Source organism: Ursus americanus, chromosome 24, assembly GCF_024610735.1.
Source record: "Ursus americanus isolate L20-20 chromosome 24, mUrsAme1.1.p, whole genome shotgun sequence".
In the NCBI taxonomy this organism is placed as follows: domain Eukaryota; kingdom Metazoa; phylum Chordata; class Mammalia; order Carnivora; family Ursidae; genus Ursus; species Ursus americanus.
Window position 1 is genome coordinate 39,706,413 of NC_142150.1, and position 21,089 is coordinate 39,727,501.

Here is a 21,089-nt window from a genome sequence, read left to right on the forward strand (position 1 = left end):
CCTGCAACCTCTATGTGTACAAAGAGGGAACTCAGGAGTAAAGAGCTGAGAAATGGGGGAGACGGCACCCCCGATAATAAAGATGCTATCAGCTGACCCATAAAAAGCGTTCCTCGAGTCGGTTCCACACAGTCGGCTCCAGCGTGAGGCCACCTCATTCGCTCTCCCACAGATCGTTACCCTGCAGCGCCTCTGTCCTTCAGTTCTCACAGGCGCCTTACCTGGCGCACCTCTCTCCAGCAGACGGTGCATCTCATTTCCGCACTCCGCGAGATCTTCCGTATCTCTGCATGGTCTCCCTCATTCATGGGATCTCTGTCTCCCACGTCTAGACTGTGTGCTCCGTGGGGCCAAGACTTACTGCTGATGCCCAACGCGGAGTGACCGGCTGGGCTTCAGACCCCCGTGTAGGAGCAGATGACCCGATTCTTGTTCAACCCCCAGCACCGGTGTCAGACTCCTAACTGTTGGCTGAACACGTGACTCAATGAAAGAATGAATGGCTTCCTCTGTGTCTAGCATTTCCTCAGAAGCCTGTGGCAGAGATTCAATGAGAAAATACGTGGAAGGGACAATGACAGTCCCACAGAGGTCGAGTCACACAGCTAGAGCTGGAGCTCAGCTGGTGAACCCAGGCCCCCTGACACAAAGTCTCTACTCACCATCCCCCCACCCCTAGATAGCACCCAACAAGGGCATACAGCCCCTCTGAGATGCTTCCCCGGATGGCAGGCTCGCCCTCTGCAGTCCCAGGCTGAGTCTCCACACCTGAGGGGCAGTAAGTGGTTCTGTCCCAGCCTCTCACAGACATCTTCTCTCTGGATGTCAGAGAAGCCCACAGCAGCAGGCAGGGTTCAGAGAGAGGCTGAGACTGGCCCAAGGTCACCAGCTGGTGCTGCAGTCAAACTTGAACCCAGAACTTTGAGCTTACCCTGTAGCTGAGAAAAAGAGACAATGAATGCAGAGGCCGGGAAGGGTATGTGTTGCAGGAACAGCAACGTGGGCTTCTCCCTGAGGGGCCTGGGTTGGAGGCAGGCTCTTAGGGCTCATCCCAGGACCCGTAGAGGGGGCTCACGCCTGCTCCCTCCCCAACCCTTCTCCTGGCCTTATCCTCCTGTCAGCCAGCTTGGGGAGCTGGTGGAGGTCTGACCCTCGCTTTCGCAGATTAGGCAGGACCCATTCTTTCCACCAGGAGCCCCATCCCTGGCCTGGCCTCTGGCTCCCAGCCTGGCCTGTGGGAAGGGCAATTTCCCTGAGTCCAAATTCCCTACCACACCCTACCACACCCTACCTCACCCCACCAGGGCAGGTCTGCTCTCTGAACCACAGCATTGATTCCGGCCTTAGGGGTGTTCGTAGTTAAGAGGGGAGACACGTACACCATAACTTGCTGTGGGAGTTATGGCCTACAGGCCATAAAGAGCTAGGTACCAGCCCCAGCTCTGTCTCCTCAATGCTGTGAGCCCAAGTGATGACTTTCCTATCCCTCCTGCCCTGAGGGCTAGTGTGAAGGCCTCCTGTCCAAATTTTGGGGTACCCCTGGGGGTTCTCTGGGCAGGGTGGGGAGGCTGACACTCCCGCTCTCCATTTTCTGTGCCATCCCCACTGCTCTGCTGCCTGTTCAGTCCCTTCCTATGGCCACCCACCCTGAGAACGTTAGTGCAGATGGTCATGCTGGCCGGCGGCCTTGTGGGAGGCTGGGCTGCCCTGCACAGAACCTCAGAGTGGAAGAACTGAGTTCAAATCCTAGCTCTGCCCAGCACCAAGGCCATGGGCAAGTCATTTATCTGCTCTGAGCCTCTTCTAGGGGGCTGATTCTACCAATCTCCAGTGGCTGGGGGCTGAGAGCTCCGTGCTGAGGGCCTGCATCCCAGCCATGGCTCTCCTGCCTAAACCCTCCCGGGACTGGAGTGTGCGGCCACCATTGCTCGTCATCTTGCCAGCCTCAGACTGTGGCCTTCCCAGCCCCACCCCACCTGAGGTCCCAGCCCCCTCTCTACCAGAGTGCAGCTAAGGCTGCTTTCAGCACCTCTTTGAAGCAGAGGCCCTGGAGAGGGAGGGTCCCGTGGGCCAAGACCGCTCGCTTAATCGAGGGTAGAGGCGGAAGGACTGCCTTCCTTCCACCATTACCGCTTGCCGAGAAACCCTATTACCATTATCAAGACTGGAAGAAAGTGTCCAAGGAGGAAGGAGCCCTTTAATGGGGGCTACCCTGGCCTCAGGAGACATGGTGGGGGGGGAGTGGGAGGGAGAGGCTCAGGCTCAGGAAACAGGCTCCCATCCTGTTTTCCAAGGAGCTGCTGCTGCCCAGCATATCTATGAAATATCCTTGTCCAAGGCCTAGAACCCTGGCTCTGCCCCTGCTAGCCCCGGCACTGGCTGGCAGGCCCCCTGCCCCAGAGCTGATCTGTGCCCCTTCCTCTTCCTCCCTGATACCCCCCAGTCTGCTAGCCACTCCTCTGATGTCCAGCTGCCTGCAGCTAGGGCTCGTCTTGTACCCATTTGCTTATTTCACGCTCCCACGATCTCCAGCTTCTGGACAAGGTGACTGAGGCACAGAGGGGCTGGGTTCTGCTGGTAGACTTGAACCCAAGCCTGGAGGAGCAGAGGCCACCACTCTCCACCCTGAGTGGCTCTGCCCAATGAGATCTGGTAATCTCTGGATCTCTGAAGGGTCTGGTTCTGTTGTTCTTGTGAGAGAGGATGAGGGGATCACAAGTCCTGTCCCCTTTTCTTTGTCTCCTCAAGGACAAGGAATGGAGGCAGGATGAGCCAGCTTTCCAGTCAGAGGGCTAAAATCTTCCTACAAAGTTGTGTGACCTTGGGCAAGTCCCTTCTCCTCTCTGGGCCTCAAGCAGAAATCCCGCCCCACAGGGTCTCTGCCCAAGGCAAGGAGATTCCTTAGGTTCGAGTTGGTGTCCAACAAGGTGGGGATTTTGAGGATGGCCAGCACCAGGCAGGGCTCCCCTTAGGGGTCTGAGAGCCTGGGGCGAAGGGCCCTGCAGGGCCCGCTCCTCCTTGGCTGACCCCTCCTCCCCCAGAACCAGCTCCAGTCTCTTTCTGGGTTTCTAGGTGACTTGGCTGGCCCCTCTGGATGAGTTCTACTTTAAACCTACTGCTGCTACTGCCTCTGTATTGGGGGGGCTCCCACAGGGGCCCCCAGGCAGGAGCCCCCCCCAGCCAAGCCCTGCGGGAGGGGCTGCAGCCCCCACCTATCCCAGTGCCCATGTGCCTCCCCCCCTCCCAACCCTGGAGCACAGATTTCAGGGCACCTGCTGTAGGCCAGGCACCGCAGAGCCCCTCCTCAACCCCCCTTGTCCATGGACACCCGGGAAGCTTCTGAGCCCTCTGGGCAAACGAGCAGTTGTCTCCTTCGCAGTGTTCAGTAGGAAGCCCCACAGGGACAGGGTCCAGGTTCAGTCATGGGGGTCTACAGAACAAGAAGCGGGCTGTTCTAGGGCTCACTCTGGAAGGCCAGGATGCTTAGGTCCTTAAAGGAGGCAGCAGGCGCCCGGCCTCCCCGGGCTAGGGACGGGGGAGGGGCGCCTGCCGGCGGGAGGCCCATTAGCTGGCTAAGTGCTCCCAGGGAGGGGGGGCACCGAGCTGCTGCAGGAGGGGGTGAGGCGAAGTGAGGGCGGGGGTGGGGGGTGGGGGGTGGGAGTGGCTTTTCCTGCACTCAGCTAAGTGCTGCCGGAGTGTGGTGGGGGCAAGGCTCTGCGCCCCCCGCCCATGTCTGGCCCTCCGGTAGTACCCTCGCCCCCGCCGCTCCGAAACCTAAGCCGGCTGACCCCCCTCCCAGTCTTCAGCAGCGCTCTCTACACCCAGTCCCGTGACTGCACCCTAACAACCACCCTGGCCCCAAGCTCTGTCCTCCAACCCCAGGCAAGTCCGGATGAGCACCCCCGGCCAAGTGCCGGGGTCCAGGTTATGCCCCTGCCCCATCCCCCCTCTGGCTGCTGTCGCCGCCCCGGCCGCCAGGGGGAGCCGCCGATACCGGGCGGGCGGGCCCGACGTGGGTGGGAGGGGGCGGCGCCGCTGCGGCCCCGCCCCCGCCCCGCCCCGCCCGGGCCCCGCCGATTCTCTGGTCTGTCCGGGACAGACTGGCGGGCGGGCGGGCGCTGACGCCGCGGGGCCGGAGCGGGCCGCGCGGGAGCGCGCGGAGGGAGCAGCGGCGCCGTCGGTCCTCGTCGGGGCTCCGAGGGTCCCCGACTCGCCCCCGGCGGGGCCATGGCGGGCGCCAGGCCCGGCGTCCACGCGCTGCAGCTGGAGCCGCCCACCGTGGTAGAGACCCTGCGGCGCGGGAGTAAGTTCATCAAATGGGACGAGGTAAGCGTGGGGGCCCCCCCGTTCCACCCAGTTCCTGGGACTCCTTCGCTCAAGCTCAGTCAGACACCGGGGGCCCCCACCCGAGCCTGGCGCCCCCCCACCCCCAAGCCACTCTGGCTGTGCTCCGGAAACTTGAGTCCCCAATCGTGCCCGTAATGAAGATTTTGTCCCCCACCCCCAACCCCAGTCCATTCAGCTGTGGAAAATTTGGCTTTCCACTCTTTGACCCGGAGATTTCGAACCCCAATGAATCCCGCCCCCCCCCACCTCTTTTCACTCGCCCTTTTCACCCCTCCTTGCCTGCCAGTCTGATTCTGGTTCCCCCAACCCTGGCCTGGTCCACAGACCATTGCCTGGCACTGGACTCTTGCTGGAGGACCCTGGCCCCCAATCGGGCTCAGCGCACCCCCATTCTTCCTAGTGCCCTAGCCTGAACATTGTTCTCCATTCATCACTTGTTCACCCTATTCTTGCTGCACCCCTTTGCCCTGCTTTGGAAGCCCATCCCAGCTCTCTGCTCAGGAGGGAGCACAAAGCCACCCCTAGTGGAGTCTTTGCCCCCCAAGTTCCTCCAGCCCTGGGGAACTTTGCTCTCCACTTCTTAGCCTCAGGGACTTTGAACCCCAATAAATCCTTGGCCCCCCTTTCTACCTGCCCTGCCCCTGCTGCTTCCCAGATGCCCCGGCCCCCACCTGCGGTTCCTCGACGCGTCCTGCGCTCCACCCCCGTTTTCACACCGCCCCCTCTGCCCCCTGGGCCCCTCCTTCCCCAGGGCCTCCACCCCGTCTGCCTGAGCCTCCCCGCTGCTCCTTCCCAGTCAGGCCGGAGGCCTGGAAGACTCTGGGTTCCTTTCCGGCTGGGTGGGGCGGGTAGGCGTGGGAGCTGGGGGGAGGGGCTGGGGGCGTGGCCTGAGGCAGCAGGTGTGCCTTTAGGGGTGCCTAGGAGCTCCAGGGACCAGGGGAGACCCCTCCCCCCAGTCCTGCGTGCAGGGAAAAGTTTCTCCTTTTCCTTCCAGTGTGATAAACCCAAATAAGGAAGTGGGAACTGGGAGAGGGCCCTGGGGGTGGGGTGGGGGTTGCTGACTGGGACTTAGGGCTGAAGAGCAGGGGGCCTGGGCTGTTTTTGAAGGCCAGACGCTGGGAGTGGGGCAGGGGAAGGCCCTCGGGTCAGTACCCACAGAACTCCCCTCTCCTCACACTCCTGGGGGACCTGAGCCACAGGGCAGGGTTGGGAATCCCAGGGAGGGGCTGAGGATGGGTGTCAGCACAGTGAGGTGGGGAGGCCCAGGCACCCCCAAAGTTCCAAGGCCTCCTGGCCTTTGTAAGAAAAGAGATGGGCGAGGCTGGTGCAGTCCCCAGTTTTCCAGAAAAGGAAACTGAGTCTGGAGAGTGGAGACTAATCCCAGTCCCCACAGTGGGGTTGCAGCTAAGGCCAGGAGCTGAGAGCCTAGCAGAGGTCCTGCTTCCTTCCTTCCAAGGCGTCTGGAGCCATACTGCCTGGGAGCAAATCCTAGGGCCTCCTCTTGACCTTAAGCAAGCCACATAGCCTCCCTGTGCCTTAGGCTTCTCATCTGTTAAATGGAAGGAACGATAGCACATACTTCATAAGATTGTTAGGAAGACTAAGTGAGCTCCTAGAGGGCCGCTGGCCCTGATGACCCCCCCCTTTGGCTGCTAGTCCTGAGTCACACAGGGGTGGCCCAGGGAGTGTGCCAGTGACCAGATCCTCCTCAGAAAATAGGGCTGGCATACCCTTCCCTGCCCTCCTGCCGGCCGCATGAGGGAAGACAGAATTCACTGTCAAGTCCCAAGGGCAGGGTGAGTCCCCTTCTTGGGGGGTTTGGTCTGTATTCTGTCGGATGGGGTGAACCGCAAGACTGAGGCTCCCACTGGGTGCAGTGGGGGTGGTCATGGGGTTTGAGGCCGATGTCAGGGCTGACTGGTTGTCATGGGGCCCTGAGGGACACAAAAGCGGTAGGAGTCAGAACCCTCTGCTTTCATCCCGTAAATATTGTCGAGGGGGCTTCAGGGTGCTCTGGCTCTGGGGAGGCCTCCCAAGGAGGTGGGTCAGATTTCATGGGTCGAGAAGGAAGGAAAGAAAGGCTATCCTAGCAAAGGAACAATGCAAAAGCTGGAGGAGGGGAAAGATAGTGGTCCGTGTGACTGAGCCTTAGGGTCGGATACAGGTGAGGTCGGGAGGGGCACCGGGACCCCAAATGTCATGCCAGGGACAGTTGCGTGAGCTTCATCCTGAGGACCATAGGGGAACCACAAAGGACCTGTGGGCTAGATGAGGCTTCATCTTCACTCACCAGCAGAAACGCTGGGGTGGATGGCCCGAGGGAGCCCAGGGCCCAAGCCTGGGCCACAGCCCTCCCTCACTGACCCCTGCCGTCCCATGCCGTCCCCAGGAGGCCTCCAGTCGGAACCTGGTAACCCTGCGTGTGGACTCGAATGGCTTCTTTCTGTACTGGACCGGACCCAACATGGTGAGGGGGGGCAGTGGTACAGCTTGCTCAGGTCTAGGTCCCCTGCCCAGACCCTCGAACCCCTCCCACCCGCCCAGGAGGGTGGGGCCCAGCTGCTGGCTGACCTCTCCCACGGCTCCCTGGACAGGAAGTGCTAAGGGCGGGGGCTGAGGCTGGGGCTACAGCAGGGGGTGGCCACTCCCTGCCCTGGGTGGAGATCTTGGGGGCCCCTGGCTCTTGCCCCATAGCCTCTCAGACCTACCCTGGCATCTGGTTTCCCCAGGAGGTGGACACACTGGACATCAGTTCCATCAGGGACACGCGGACGGGGCGTTACGCCCGCCTGCCCAAGGTGAGTGACGGGGCCCTGAACTAAGAATGGGAGTGAGGCCTTGGGGGAGGGGGACACCCTTCTTTACCCTTGGCTTTCATCTACTCAGGACCCCAAGATCCGGGAGGTGCTGGGCTTTGGGGGCCCTGACGCCCGGCTGGAGGAGAAGTTGATGACGGTGGTGGCCGGGCCAGACCCAGTGAATACGACGTTCTTGAACTTCATGGCCGTGCAGGATGACACAGCCAAGGTGGGCTGGGGCCCAGGGGTCGGCCCTGGGGACCCGAGTCAGCCATCACTTGCCGTCTGTTGCGCACGAGGCTGTTCCGTGCCCCTGTTTCTAACCGTGCTCTGACAAAGCAGGATTTAGCACTTACTGTGGATCATACCTGATTCGGGGTGTGGGGTGGGGCTGGGCCAACCCTCTGTTCCTCATTCACCCCGTCTCACCCTCACCCCATCTCCTGACCCCTCAGGTCTGGACCGAGGAGCTGTTCAAGCTGGCTATGAACATCCTGGCTCAGAACGCCTCCCGGAACACCTTCCTGCGAAAAGCGTGAGTGCCGGGCCTGCCTGCGGGGTGTCGGGGGTTCAGGTGGCCATGCCCAGCGGGTGACCCTTCTGCCTGCCTCCCCAGATACACAAAGCTGAAGCTGCAAGTGAACCAGGACGGACGGATCCCAGTGAAGAAGTGAGTACCCTTTCCCTCAGCACCTTCTCTCCTGCCTCCACCTTGGTGACCTTCGCCCCCATGACTCTGACCCTTCTCACCTGCTCAGTATCCTGAAGATGTTTTCAGCAGATAAAAAGCGAGTAGAGACTGCACTGGAATCCTGTGGCCTCAATTTCAACCGGGTGAGGAGGCAGGGGCAACATAGGGAGGGTGTCACGGTGGGTGCCTGGTCCTTTGGGGCCGAGTGGCCCTGGGTTCTCACCCCACACTTCTGGCCCCCCAGAGTGAGTCCATCCGGCCGGACGAATTTTCCTTGGAAATCTTCGAGCGGTTCCTGAATAAGTTGTGTTTGCGGCCAGACATTGACAAGATCCTGCTGGAGATGTGAGTGGGGCTGGGCCCACCTCCTAGCCCCCGGTGCTGTGTGTGTGGCCTCTGCTGGCATTCCTTCCAGCACAGTGAGGGGAAGCAGAACTTCCGGGGGTCCCTGTGGGCTGGGGCCGGGGCCGGGGCCGAGGCCGTGCTGTGAACTGCTCTGGGCTGACCCTTTGCTGGGGTTACTTGCATCAGCCTACGCTGGGGTGGGGGACCGAGCGGCTTCGATGTGCTGTGGGACTTGCCTGAGCTCTTATAGCGAGTGACCACTGGAGCTGAGGTTGGGTCCAGGGTCTGGAAGCAGGCCTAGCGGGCCAGACCCTCGGTGGCTTCCAAAGCCCTTGCTAACGCCAATGCCGGCACCTCGTGGTTAGGGAAGTGGATAGGAAAACGGAGTCCCAGAGCTCCCACTCCCAGGGTGAGGGCTTGGAACAGGGGCTGGCAGGGCTCCAGTCTGACCTAGCTTCCTACCCCGTCTAGAGGCGCCAAGGGCAAGCCGTACCTGACGCTGGAGCAGCTCATGGACTTCATCAACCAGAAGCAACGGGACCCGAGGCTCAACGAAGTGCTGTACCCACCCCTGCGGCCCTCGCAGGCCCGGCTGCTCATTGAGAAGTATGAGCCCAACCAGCAGTTCCTGGAGCGAGGTGAGCCAGCGGGGAGCCTGTCAGAGTTGGGGGGCTGGCGGCAGGAGGAGCCCCAGCTGAGCCTGCTGACCCCTCCCATCCCCCAGACCAGATGTCCATGGAGGGCTTCAGCCGCTACCTGGGAGGTGAGGAGAACGGCATCCTGCCTCTGGAGGCCCTGGATCTGAGCACAGACATGACCCAGCCGCTGAGCTCCTACTTCATCAACTCCTCGCACAACACCTATCTCACAGGTGAGCGAGCCCCCCTTGGGCGGCTGGGGTGCTGGCCTCTGTGCCCTCCGCCCTCTGCCCCTTCCATGGCTCCCTCTTTTTGGGGTGGCCAGTGCTAGGGATGCAGGCGGGGAACAGGCAGCCTATCCCGGGGGGAGCAGGGCTTCTCTGCGTGGGTGCCCCTTTCCTGGCTGGCCTGGAAGGCTTCCCTGGGGAAGGGCTGAGGCCTGCACCAGCTGGCCTGTGAGGGAGCCCTGAAGGCCGGGAGCAGGAGACTCCTTGGTGGTGCTCTTCGGCGGGAAGGAGGCCGGAGGCCGGGCGGGTGCTGGGGCAGGTGGAGGTGAGAGGGAGTGAGAAAAGGAAGGAGGCAGGGCTAGACCAGGGCGTGGAAGGAATTTGGATTTATCCTAAGTGGGCGGGAAAGGCTTTCTGGAGGTGTTAATCAGGGGAGGTGATGAGACCTGGTATGTTTTGGGAAGAATGACAAGCCAGGTGCTCTGCAGAGATTGGATGGGAGGCAGGAGGTGATGGAGGCGGTTGCGGGGCCGCGGCAGGCAATGGAAGCAGGAGAGGGAAGCGAGGGGCCATGGGGGCGTTGGGGACGACTCCCCCCTTCAGGCCCGTAGCTGGGGGGGTGGCGGGTGTTTATCTGCGAGAGGGTGAGTCCTGGAGGAGGAACCAGTCATCAGCCAGCGCTGCTGGATGCTGACTGTGCCCGGCTTGGACGCGTGCCAAGGGCTGGGTGGCAGGACATGGGCCCTGCCCTGGGGGATTTCAGGAGAGATGGCGCTGGTTCCACAGTGAATTAAGGAGTGATCAAGGGCTGGCCAGACGGCGTGCCAGGGCCGGGCTGGGCTGCCGCCGAGGCCTCTGCGTCTCCAGCGCGGCTGGTTCAGCACGGGCCTGGGGAGGAGGGCGGGGAGCCAGGCTGGCCGGGCGGCCGTGGTGACGGAGCCTCGCCGCCAGCGGGGCAGCTGGCCGGGACCTCGTCGGTGGAGATGTACCGCCAGGCGCTGCTGTGGGGCTGCCGCTGCGTGGAGCTGGATGTGTGGAAAGGGCGGCCGCCCGAGGAGGAGCCCTTCATCACCCACGGCTTCACCATGACCACCGAGGTGCCGCTGCGAGATGTGCTCGAGGCCATCGCGGAAACCGCCTTCAAGACCTCGCCCTACCCCGTCATCCTCTCCTTCGAGAACCACGTGGACTCGTGAGTGGGCCCCTAACCTGGGGAAACTCGCCCCCCGCCATCGGCCCAGAGGCAGCCATCCCACAGTGGCACTGTTCGACTTTTCCTGTGACCTCTGACCCTGAGGGCCTTTGATCTACCCTGGGGACATCAGCTCATCCCCCACCTCTGAACCTCTGACCTTTGACCTCGGCCCCACAGGGCAAAGCAGCAGGCCAAGATGGCCGAGTACTGCCGTTCCATCTTTGGGGACGCGCTGCTCATTGACCCGCTGGACAAGTACCCGGTAGGAGGGCTTGAAGCCGTGGCAGGGTGTGGGGGGGTGAGGGCGCCCCGGCAGGCCCTGACCTGTCTGTGCCCACCAGCTGGCCCCAGGCGTCCCCCTGCCCAGCCCCCAGGACCTGATGGGCCGCATCCTGGTGAAGAACAAAAAGCGACACCGGCCCAGCACTGGTGTCCCCAACAGCTCTGTGCGTAAGCGGCCGCTGGAGCAGAGCAACTCGGCCCTGAGCGAGAGCTCTGCCGCCACCGAGCCCTCCTCACCTCAGCTCGGTACGGCCCTGGCCCAGCCTTCGCCCCGATCCTGACCCTGAACTCTCACCTCACCGAACCCTACCATCCTGGCGACCCTCCTTCTGCTCCCAGCCTGACCTCCCTCCTCACCAAGCCTCTCAGCTGAGGATGGGACCTCTGACCCCCGACCCCGGGCACGGACCTCACTGAACTGTACCCCGACTGGATTGGGTTCCATCCAGTTCCTGATCCCCCAACCTTAGCTCCCCACCTCACCGAGCCCGCCCTGCCCTCCTCTGAATTCGACCTCTGGCTTCAGTGAACTACGTCCTCATGCTTTGGCTGTGACCCTCAGACCTCTGACCCTTGTCCACTGACCCGCACTGAGTCTGTCTACCCAACTGGTTAGAATTTGAGCTAACCCTTGACTTCTCACTTTATTGAAGTCCCCTGTACATCTGACCCCTGACCGCTCACCTCACTAAGCCTCCTCATTGGGTATGGCTCTGCTTGATGCCTGACTTGGAACCGCACTGTGTCATCCTTCACCCCCACTGCCAAGGCAGCTGTACCCCAGTTCCTGGCTTCTCACCCTTCTGAGCCACCCTACCTACCTCTCTGATGGATAGAACTCTGGACCTTGACCTTTGACCCCTGACCCCTGTGCACTACTACTGGGTTTAATACCATCTGACTCCTGACCTCTGCTCTCTCCCCCAGCTACACTGCCCTGAGGTGATCCCTTGACTTGCTCACTGAGTCACCTCCACAACCCCTGAGCATCTGTCTGTCTTGACCCCCCGTGGCCCTACCCTCTGCAGGGTCCCCCAGTTCTGACAGCTGCCCAGGCCTGAGCAACGGGGAAGAGGTGGGCCCGGAGAAGCCCAGCCTGGAGCCTCAAAAGTCTCTGGGCGAGGACGGGCTACCGAGGGGCCCTGATGCTCTTGGGTCTGCTGACCGTGAGGACGAGGAGGAAGAGGAGGAAGAGGAGGAACAGACAGATCCTAAAAAGCCGACCACAGATGAGGTCAGCCCTGTGGGCGGGAAGAGGCAGAGGAAGCATGGATTAGTTACCCTGGTGTTTGCTGAGCACCTGTGTGCTGGGCCATGATCAGAGATGTTAGCCCTGCTCTCCTGGAGTCCATAGGGGGTGTGTATATGGAGTGGGGAGAAGGGGTCTTAGGTAAACAGGCATGGAAGCAAGTGAAAGTATGCTTGTGACTGGGCTGGGGAGGGGCGAGTTAGAGTGTAGAATTGGGGGGAGGAAGGGGAGAGTGATCTGGGCAGGGAGGTTGGGCAATTGGACCTGAGGGAGAGGGACACCATGTGCAAAGGCCCTGTGGCAGGACTGGAGAGCACAGGAAGGGGCAGCATAAGACAAGAGAGTGTTGAGTTCTGAGGCGTGGAGGTGACAGAAACGATGTATCCGTGAGGGCGGGTCTGGGCGGGGCCCAGAGTGAGGAACGGTGCGGGCAGGGGTGGCCAAGTTCAGCGTTGCAGGTGTTGAGGTCAGGGCTCTTGGTGGGCCACGGAGGGGAGATGGCAGCACGGCGGTTGGAAATAATGGCTCATCTGCATGGGAATAATTGAGTCCCTGGGGTTCGGTGAGGCGTTCCAGCTTCCAAGGATCAGGGAGGCAGGAGGCAAAGGAGGAAGGTGGGGTCCAGGGCAAGGCCCCAGGGGAATGGGACCAGGACTGACAGGCCAGACGGGCTGGGGCCCTTGCCGAGAGCCACTGGGAGTGTGATTGCAGCAGTGCGCAGGTCAGCACCTCCTTCCTGACGGGGCAGGTGATGGCTGGGGGCATGAGCCCGCTGACCCTTCATTTGGGGGCCACAGGGCACTGCTAGCAGTGAGGTCAATGCCACCGAGGAAATGTCAACACTCGTCAACTACATCGAGCCTGTCAAGTTCAAGTCCTTTGAGGCTGCTCGAAGTGAGTGGGGTAGGAGACGGTGGGAAGAGGAGCCAGCCCAGCCTTTCCAGGCCTGACCCCCTCCCACTCCTCACCCCCCAGAAAGGAACAAATGCTTCGAGATGTCATCCTTCGTGGAAACCAAGGCCATGGAGCAGCTGACCAAGAGCCCCATGGAGTTTGTGGAGTATCCTTCCACGTTGCCAGGGCTGGCGGACCAGGGTGGGGTGCTCAGAGGCTGGCTCACATGTTCTGACCCCACTGACGCCACGCGCACAGGGTCCTGACCCTCGAGCACCCTGGTCTGGGTTTGGGGCTAGCCTCAGAAACTGCTCGGGGGTGAGGCCAAGAGGCAGGGGGCCAGAAGGGCAGCTTGAGCCAAGGCCGGGAAGTGGGTTCACAGGAGCCGGGCACGGGCCTGGCGTGCCAGCCAGGAGGCGGGGGACAGTACACGGCGTGGCCCCTGACTGCCATCCTCAGATACAATAAGCAGCAGCTCAGCCGGATCTACCCCAAGGGCACCCGCGTGGACTCGTCCAACTACATGCCCCAGCTCTTCTGGAACGTCGGCTGCCAGCTTGTCGCACTCAACTTCCAGACCCTGGGTGAGCACTGGCCTGCCTCGACCCCCTGGCCTCCATCCTCACTGACTTCTGCTCGGTGACCCTCCCGGCGCTGTCCGAAGGGACCTCTGACTCTCTAATCCCAGATCTCTACTCTGAACCAAGACCTTGGCAAACCCCACCTCCTGACCTTGGCTGACTCTAGACCTTTCCCCCATCTGATCTTTCCTTAGTCTGGACCCCTGATCCCATTTGATCTGACCCTAATGCTCCCTGATGCTCCCTCTGCTCTGGACCGTCCTTCCTGCCTCCTCACCCTGTTGGCTTTGCGGGCCCTCGGCCTCCCCCTGTCGCCCCCAGACGTGGCGATGCAGCTCAACGCGGGCGTGTTCGAGTACAACGGGCACAGCGGCTACCTGCTCAAGCCCGAGTTCATGCGGCGGCCAGACAAGTCCTTCGATCCCTTCACCGAGGTCATCGTGGACGGCATCGTGGCCAATGCCTTGCGGGTCAAGGTGGGGCCGGGGAGCAGGGACGGCTCTGGCGGGTGTCCTGGGGGGGGACTCTTAGTAGTCACCTCACCCTCCTGCCCCCCACCCCCAGGTGATCTCGGGGCAGTTCCTGTCCGACAGGAAGGTGGGCATCTACGTGGAGGTGGACATGTTCGGCCTCCCCGTGGACACGCGGCGCAAGTACCGCACTCGGACCTCTCAGGGGAACTCCTTCAATCCTGTGTGGGACGAGGAGCCCTTTGACTTCCCCAAGGTGAGCTGGCGTCTGAGCCGGCCCTGCCAGGCTCTCTTGGCGGGGGGAGCAGCCAGCAGGCACGCAGGTAGTGGTCAGGGGTCGGAAGGCGGGGGTGCCGTGGGACCGCAAGTGTGGGCCTGTCACCTCCAGGCCCCCTGTAGGCCCTGCATGTGTCAGGGTCGGGCTCGGGCTCCTGGCCCTCTGTAGGCTTCGAGAAGAGGACAAGAAGGTGAGACCGCAGGAGGGCCCGCAGCCCCCCATTGCGGAGTGGGTGCAGCCCGCCCCATCTCCCAGGCAGGGAGGACTTTTCTGGGCTCACAGCCGCAAGCTCACACCAGCTCGTCCCTGCCTCCCGAATGGACTGGACGTCTGTGCCCCGTGGGGGTGGGGGTGGCCTCAGGCCCAGACCCAGGGATCCCAGCAGTTCCTCCCCTGGTGAGGACGAGACCCGGCCCGTCAGAGTGGTCACGCCTGGAGGGGTCAGCCCCTCCTCTTCGCTGCTCGCAGCCCTTTGTCAGGCCGTGGAGGGGCGGGCCGGCCGCCGGCTCAGTGGCAGTGCTGACCGATGGTCAGTCCTTGGGTCGGCTGGTCTGAGGGGCCGCTCGGGGTGCTGGCCTCAGTGGCAGTGGTCCATTGTGGCTCCGGGGACACAGCGGCCATGGGGCAGCTGTGAGGCTCAGCCCGGGTCTGGGCCCTCAGGTAGTGCTGCCCACACTGGCTTCACTGCGCATCGCGGCCTTTGAGGAGGGCGGCAAGTTTGTGGGGCATCGGATTCTGCCCGTCTCTGCCATCCGCTCAGGTGAGGCCGCCTGGGCTCTGGGAAGCACGGGGGCCGTGGGGGGGGCTGCCAGGCGGGGCCCAGCCAGCCTGCCGTCCCCCGCTCGCAGGATACCACTACATCTGTCTGCGGAACGAGGCCAACCAGCCACTCTGCCTGCCGGCCCTGCTCATCTACACCGAAGCCTCTGACTACATCCCTGATGACCACCAGGGTGAGCTGGGGGAGTGGGGGGGGGACGCGGGCCAGGCGGGGGGGGGGGGCAACAGGGTCTGCCCATGGCTGAGCCAGATGCTCCCATTGAGGGGGGTAAACAGAACTGTGGTCCTTCCACGGAACCAGAACAGTGGGGAAGGTGTGGCCTTGGGGGTCGTGTCTCTGAAACCCTTGCCCTCTGCCCCCACCCAGACTACGCCGAGGCCCTGATCAACCCCATCAAGCACGTCAGCCTGATGGACCAGAGAGCCAAGCAGTTGGCCGCCCTCATTGGGGAGAGCGAGGTGAGCCAGGGCAGGTGGGGGGCAGGTGGGAGGCAGCAGGCTCAGGCTGACCTGGACCCTGGGGGCTGCTGGGGGCGGGGGGTGGAGGTGCATGGGGGGGGTGCGATGAGGGCTGATCTCCGGGCTGTGTCCTGGTAAAGCACCCTGCAGCCTTCTCCACTCTCCTCTGTCTGCACTGTCCCATCCCAGTCCCAGCTGGTGGTCTGGCCCCTCTCCCCGAGTAAGGCCTTCCTGCAGATGCCGACTTGATGCATTTACCCACACCCTGTGCCTGGAGGGCTGGTTCCCCTTTCTGGCTTCTCTCATCCAGACCAGACAATAAAGCCAAGTGAATGCTGAGCGCCAGATCTCTGCCTGGCCGGGTGGGAGCTCTTTTCAGCCACTCGACTCATATAATCCCTCCGTACCACCTGAGTTTGGTCCTGCCACCCCAGTGTAGACATGGGAACACTGAGGCTCTCCAGCTGGGCCTCCAGCCCTCGGCTCTGCCTCCGACACTGGTCAGTGCGCCATGCTGCACGGTGTGGGGGCTTCTGGCCTCTCGGCCTCAGTAGGCTCAGCAGCCCTGGGTGACTGTCCACATGTTAAGGAGGTGGAAACTACCCCTTTTGCCTGTGAGAGGCTTTCGGGACAGCCCTGGGCTGGCACTCCTCCAGGGGCAACAGGGTCAGAGCTGACGCGCCGGGTTCGGCTACCTCACCAAAGCAGTTGGAAGCTACGGAAGCTTTTAAAACATGGGGTCCTGGGAGCCAGGAGCTGGGGAGTGGCTTCTGTGGGGAGGGGTCGGGAGCAGAGGCTCGGCCGCACGTCCAGACCTGGTCCCACGGGGCCTGTGGCAGGCGGAGAGAGAGGCTGCTCGGAGCTGTTAGCGGGAGAGGCTGGTGCCCACTCTGCGGTCACTTCCTTCGCTGATTTAATCAAGAGCCAAGCAACGAGGAAGATGAGCAGCTGTGGGCAAGGGTGGAGGGGGACTCAGAGAGGGGAGGAAATTTGGGGTGGGGCCAAGGCTTTCCTAAACAATCTGGAAGTTCCTGAGCACACGAGATGGGGCCTGGCATCCTACAGACAGAATCTCACGTTCACTTTCCCACACCCCGCCTGGAAATGAGGTTTTGAAATGCTTATTTGAGACCTTTTATTTCTCTTGTAGTTGTTCCAACAGCCCCATGTGATAGACGTGGAGCCCAGGCCAGAAGGGCTGAGGGAAGCCGGCCGGGGGCACTGGGGAGCCCCGGGAGGTTAGAACCAGCATTTCTAGGAAAGAGCCTTCTGCTTTCTCCCCGTCAGGCTCAGGCCGGCCCAGAGACCTGCCAGGAGACTCAGTCTCAGCAGCTGGGGTCCCAGCTGACCCCAAACCCCACACCCAGCCCTCTGGACACCTCCCCGCGCCGGCCCCCAGGCCCTGTCACGTCCCCTACCAGCCCCTCGCTCAGCAGTCCAGGTAAGGGGCGGCCTGGGCCTGGGCGGTGGCGCGGGGCAGCTCAGCTGTGCTCTTCCCCGGCCCCTCACAGCCCTGCCTCCTCTCTCCAGGGCAGCGGGACGACCTCATCGCCAGTCTCCTGTCAGGTGCGGGCCGGGGCTCTTGTGGAGGGAGTGGGGTGCTCCTGCGGGGCCGGCGCGCCCAGCCCACCTCTGCTGTGTTGCTCAGAGGTGGCCCCGACCCCGCTGGATGAGCTCCGAGGCCACAAGGCGCTGGTGAAGCTCCGGAGCCGGCAGGAGCGAGAGCTGCGGGAGCTGCAGAAGAAGCACCAGCGAAAGGCCGTCGCCCTCACGCGCCGGCTCCTCGACGGCCTGGCTCAGGCGCGGGCAGAGGGCAGGTGCCGCCAGCAGCGGGGGGTCCTGTGAGTGTCCCGCCCGCCTGCACGCCCATGGGCAGTGTGCACGTGTGGGGGTTTTCACTGGGGCGGGCGTGGCGGGATCGCCAAGGGCTGCTCCTTGACCCCCAGCAAGTCAAGGTTTGGTGCAAGGAAGATTGAGGAGTCTTTCCACACTCGGTCCCACCCTCTCTGCCAGGGTGCCAGGCCGCTGTTGAAGTCCCCCACGAGGAGCGTGTATGTCCAGAGACTGTTGCCCCTACAGGCTCCCAGCGTTTGCACGGAGCGAATGGGCCTCGTTGTTGGCATCCTAGACCCTGCCCCCACCCCTCCCGGGGCTGGTGTCCTCCGTTGCCTGTTGGGATCTGCCCTGTCCGCCCCTGCCCTCCCAGCCCAAGTCCATGTGACAACCAGAGAGTCACCCAGAGGGGTTCTTCCTACAGAGGCGGGGAAAACGAGAAGGAGGAGGAGGAAGAGGTGAGGCGGTATCAAGAGTTCCAGAAGAGACAGGTGCAGAGTCTGCTGGAGCTGAGGGAGGCCCAGGTAGATACAGAGGCTGAGCGGAGGCTGGAGCACCTGAGACAGGTGAGGTGGGCATGTGGCAGCAAGGGACAGCCTGTCTCCTGGACAGACCTGGCATCAGCCCTGGTCACCTGTTGGCCACCTGTGTCCGTAGGCTCAGCAGCGGCTCAGGGAGATTGTCCTGGATTTTCACACAACTCAGTTCAAGAGGCTGAAGGAGATGAACGAGAGGTAAGGCAAACGACCTTGGCCAGGGGGCAGGGGGGGGCAGGGGACTCGCTGGTGCTACGAAGAGAGGAGAGCCCCCAGACCTGCCATTGACCCTTTCTCCGCCCCCACTGGCTCTTCCAGGGAGAAGAAGGAACTGCAGAAGATTCTGGACAGGAAGCGCCACAACAGTATCTCAGAGGCCAAGACAAGGGAGAAACATAAGAAGGAGGCGTAAGGGCCCTGGGGCTGGGAGCCGCTGGGGGGCTGGCAGCTGCTGGGGGCAGGGGGCCGCTGGGTGCCGGGCACCAAGCCCCCTGTACCGTGCTCCCTGCAGGGAACTGACAGAGATTAACCGGCGGCATATCACCGAGTCGGTCAACTCCATCCGCCGGGTGAGTGAGGCTCAGGCCCCAGCCCACCCCTCTCTTCCTTCAGTCATGAGAAACTTGCCTCCTCAGTGCTGGGCCTGAGGCTCCGTTGCTCTAGAGGGACTTCTAGAACCTTTTCCTCTGGGCCCCACAGCCCTCTTGCCCCAGTATATCTGGAGCCAACTGTCTGCCACAGTGTCCCATGGCTTTGGAGTCTTTGAGTCCGGAACCTTTGCTATAAGGTCACTTCGGAACCGTGGGCCCCCAGCCCCTCCCTGAGGGACCCTTGGCTAACCCCCCGCCCCCCGCAGCTGGAGGAGGCCCAGAAGCAGCGGCATGAGCGCCTTGTGGCCGGACAGCAGCAGGTCCTACAGCAGCTGGCAGAAGAGGAGCCCAAGGTGAGGCCCGGGGTGAGGGGGCCACGGGCGGGCAGAGTGCCGGGGCTGGGCCTCGCCTGCGACACCCCTCCTCCTCCCTCAGCTGCTGGCCCAGCTGGCCCAGGAGTGTCAGGAGCAGCGGGCGAGGCTGCCCCAGGAGATCCGCCGGAGCCTGCTGGGCGACACGCCGGAGGGGCTGGGGGACGGGCGTCTGGTGGCCTGTGCCAGCAACGGTCACGCACCCGGGAGCGGCGGGCACCTGTCTGGCGCTGACTCGGAGAGCCAAGAGGAGAATACGAAGCTCTGAACTGGTTGAGCGAGAGGTGGCCACAGGATGGGTGCTGGGAGGGCAGGAAGCTAAGACACTAATGCTTTTTTTTTTTTTTTTTAACTTTTTATCTTTAGAAATTTTATTTTTTTAAACTGGGGCAAGCACCCCACACTAACTCCCTTCTTTCACCCTCCTGGGCCCCATGAGTCCCCAGCCCCTCCTTCCTGCCTTCAGTCCTAAGGAAGGTGCTGGGTCACTGTGGGCCACAAGGGTTTTGCCCTCCCATGATACCCACACCCCAGAGTGGGAGCTGTCTCCCTCACTTCCCCGGGGAACACTGGCAGAGACTTTGAGCTCTGGGAAGTAGGGGGTCACATGCTTTCTCTGTTCTTTGGGAATTTTTTTTACATGAATAAAAGTGGATTTCAGGGACCCTGTGTGCAGTGTGCTTTGGGTGGGGCAGTTCTGGAGAGGACCCTGGGCCCCGGGCCTGGCTCTGCCGCTCTCCTGGGGCTTTGGTTTCCTCATCTGTAAAATGGGCTGGTGGGCATTGTGGGGTTGAGGTCAGGCCCCCAGCGGAGGGCTGCTGGGTTTCAACCTTGAGACCTCTTTGCTTGGGTCCTTGCACATCTTCCCAGTGACCTGCCATCAGAGGCCCTGTGGCCTCCCCCAGGCTTTCCCACCTTTATGCCCTCTGTCTGTCCCTGGCCCATCACTTCTTGCCCCCCCCCCCCATTACTTTCTCCCTCGTAGGTTCTTCTTGTCCTCCCTTCACAGAGGCTCAGGCCTCTGCTTCAGGAAGCCTTCCCTGCCCCCCCTTCCTGTCGCCTGATAATGACCCAAGTGCCCATCATTTTCTGCTGAGGCTGCTCTGGGCCCCTCACAGGCAGTTGACTCTAATCGGAGATGGACCTGGTCTGCTCAGAACCAGCCCAACTTCGGGGTCCCTGGGCTCTCAGTGATACAGTAGGTGGGGGAGGGGTGGGCCTGGTAGTTGACTCTTGGGAGAAAGGAAGCTGACAGTCACAGACGCTCACAGGGACTGGGAGACGCAGCATCCCCCTCATCCCTGTGAGGGCGATATTATGCCTGTCTTACAGATGAAGAAACTGAGGCCCAGAGCAGAAGTCACAGGTGCCAGGCCACAGCTAAGTCAAGATGTCCTGACCTGGAGGCAGGGTGGGCCTGGACCCTCTATTGGCTGTCTTCAGCCTCGGGACAGCGTGGAGTGGCAGAGACCCCTCAGCGAGGGTGCGGCTAGGTTCTGCAGCAGGGTCGGGCTGGCACTTCTTCAAGGCCTCTCCCAGCTTCCTGGCGCTTCCCGGGCTGACTGCCTCCCTCCTCCAGAGGAAGGCAGCCTCTTATCTGGGCTTATCTCCTGCCAATTGAGTGTTTTCTTTCTTTGTTTTTGCTGCAGCCTCAGGCAAACAGGGTGGGGAGGTGACAGAGAAAGGCCTTCCAGAGCTGGCCCTTCCCAGGGCTGGGGGCCTCTCCCCTTGCCCTGCTCCCTCAGGGGTAATACCATTGCCCAAACCTCCCTGCTTCTGTGGTCAGGCCTGGTCCTGTCCCCAAATTGTCCTAGTCTATTCCCCGGTCAGGCCCTTCAGCCACCAAGGCCTTTCTGTTTAGCTTGCCTCTACTTACAGAAACACCCGATGTCAGGCCCTGGGTCCTTAAAGGCCAGGCTAAACTCCAAACTCCCCGGGGATGACATTCCAGCCCCCTCACAATCCTGGCCTCTGCTGCTCGCCCCCCCCCCCCCAATACTTCCATGGGTCCACTCTTTTCTCTACAGGGAATGACAGCTCCCCTCTCCATCTCTCAAGTCCCAGCGCTAACTCAACCTCCTCCCTGAAGCCCTCCGGGACTTCCCCTTGCCGGAGGGAGCCGCCCTCACCCCGGTTCTGAGTCCGTTACAGCACTCAGATGGCGGTAACTCCACTCGGAGAGGCCATCTCTACCCCCTGCCAGGAAGCTTCTGACGGCCGAGCTGTGGCGTAATTCATCTCTGTATACTCAGTACCAAGCGCTGGCTCGTCTACAGGGGGCGCCAATAAATCTTTCTGGAATTAAGCTCCGAGCTCTGCTCCCAGGTCCCGGTGAAGCTTCTCAGTTCCCTAGTGACCGGTACAGTCACAGCCCCGAGCCCAGCCTTCCGTTGCCCCCTCCCCCGCTCTGCGCGTCCTGCCAGTTCCCTGAACAGAGCTGGTCCCAGGCCGGCCACACAGTAGCTGTTTAAAAGGACTGACCCAAATAGGAACAAATGACCCTCCCTGGGGGACGGCGGCACGGTT

At 62.2% G+C, this 21,089-nt stretch overlaps 1 protein-coding gene across 1 annotated transcript; it reads left to right on the forward strand.

The window, feature by feature from the left end:
- Positions 1 to 4,078: 4,078 nt before the first annotated feature.
- Positions 4,079 to 19,227, forward strand: PLCB3 (phospholipase C beta 3). The gene is made up of 31 exons (XM_045775840.2): positions 4,079 to 4,326; positions 6,737 to 6,814; positions 7,077 to 7,145; positions 7,234 to 7,374; positions 7,601 to 7,680; positions 7,762 to 7,815; positions 7,904 to 7,979; positions 8,081 to 8,181; positions 8,653 to 8,819; positions 8,906 to 9,052; positions 9,998 to 10,238; positions 10,419 to 10,503; positions 10,583 to 10,769; positions 11,552 to 11,757; positions 12,570 to 12,666; positions 12,748 to 12,832; positions 13,126 to 13,250; positions 13,569 to 13,723; positions 13,812 to 13,973; positions 14,655 to 14,754; positions 14,843 to 14,947; positions 15,142 to 15,233; positions 16,521 to 16,674; positions 16,764 to 16,799; positions 16,882 to 17,074; positions 17,491 to 17,632; positions 17,724 to 17,800; positions 17,921 to 18,010; positions 18,114 to 18,171; positions 18,459 to 18,545; positions 18,628 to 19,227. The coding sequence occupies exons 1-31, from the start codon at positions 4,228 to 4,230 to the stop codon at positions 18,829 to 18,831; spliced, it is 3,693 nt and encodes a 1,230-aa protein (XP_045631796.1). The 5' UTR covers positions 4,079 to 4,227; the 3' UTR covers positions 18,832 to 19,227.
- Positions 19,228 to 21,089: the final 1,862 nt, after the last annotated feature.

What these genes read in the sequence shown, in the direction of transcription:
- PLCB3 (XM_045775840.2), top strand. Translation starts at nt 4,228, where the DNA reads ATGGCGGGCGCCAGGCCCGGCGTCCACGCGCTGCAGCTGGAGCCGCCC. An exon ending in TGCAGGATGACACAGCCAAG is followed by an intron (nt 7,375 to 7,600) that starts GTGGGCTGGGGC and finishes CTGACCCCTCAG; the next exon opens with GTCTGGACCGAGGAGCTGTT. An exon ending in TGGCAGAAGAGGAGCCCAAG is followed by an intron (nt 18,546 to 18,627) that starts GTGAGGCCCGGG and finishes CTCCTCCCTCAG; the next exon opens with CTGCTGGCCCAGCTGGCCCA.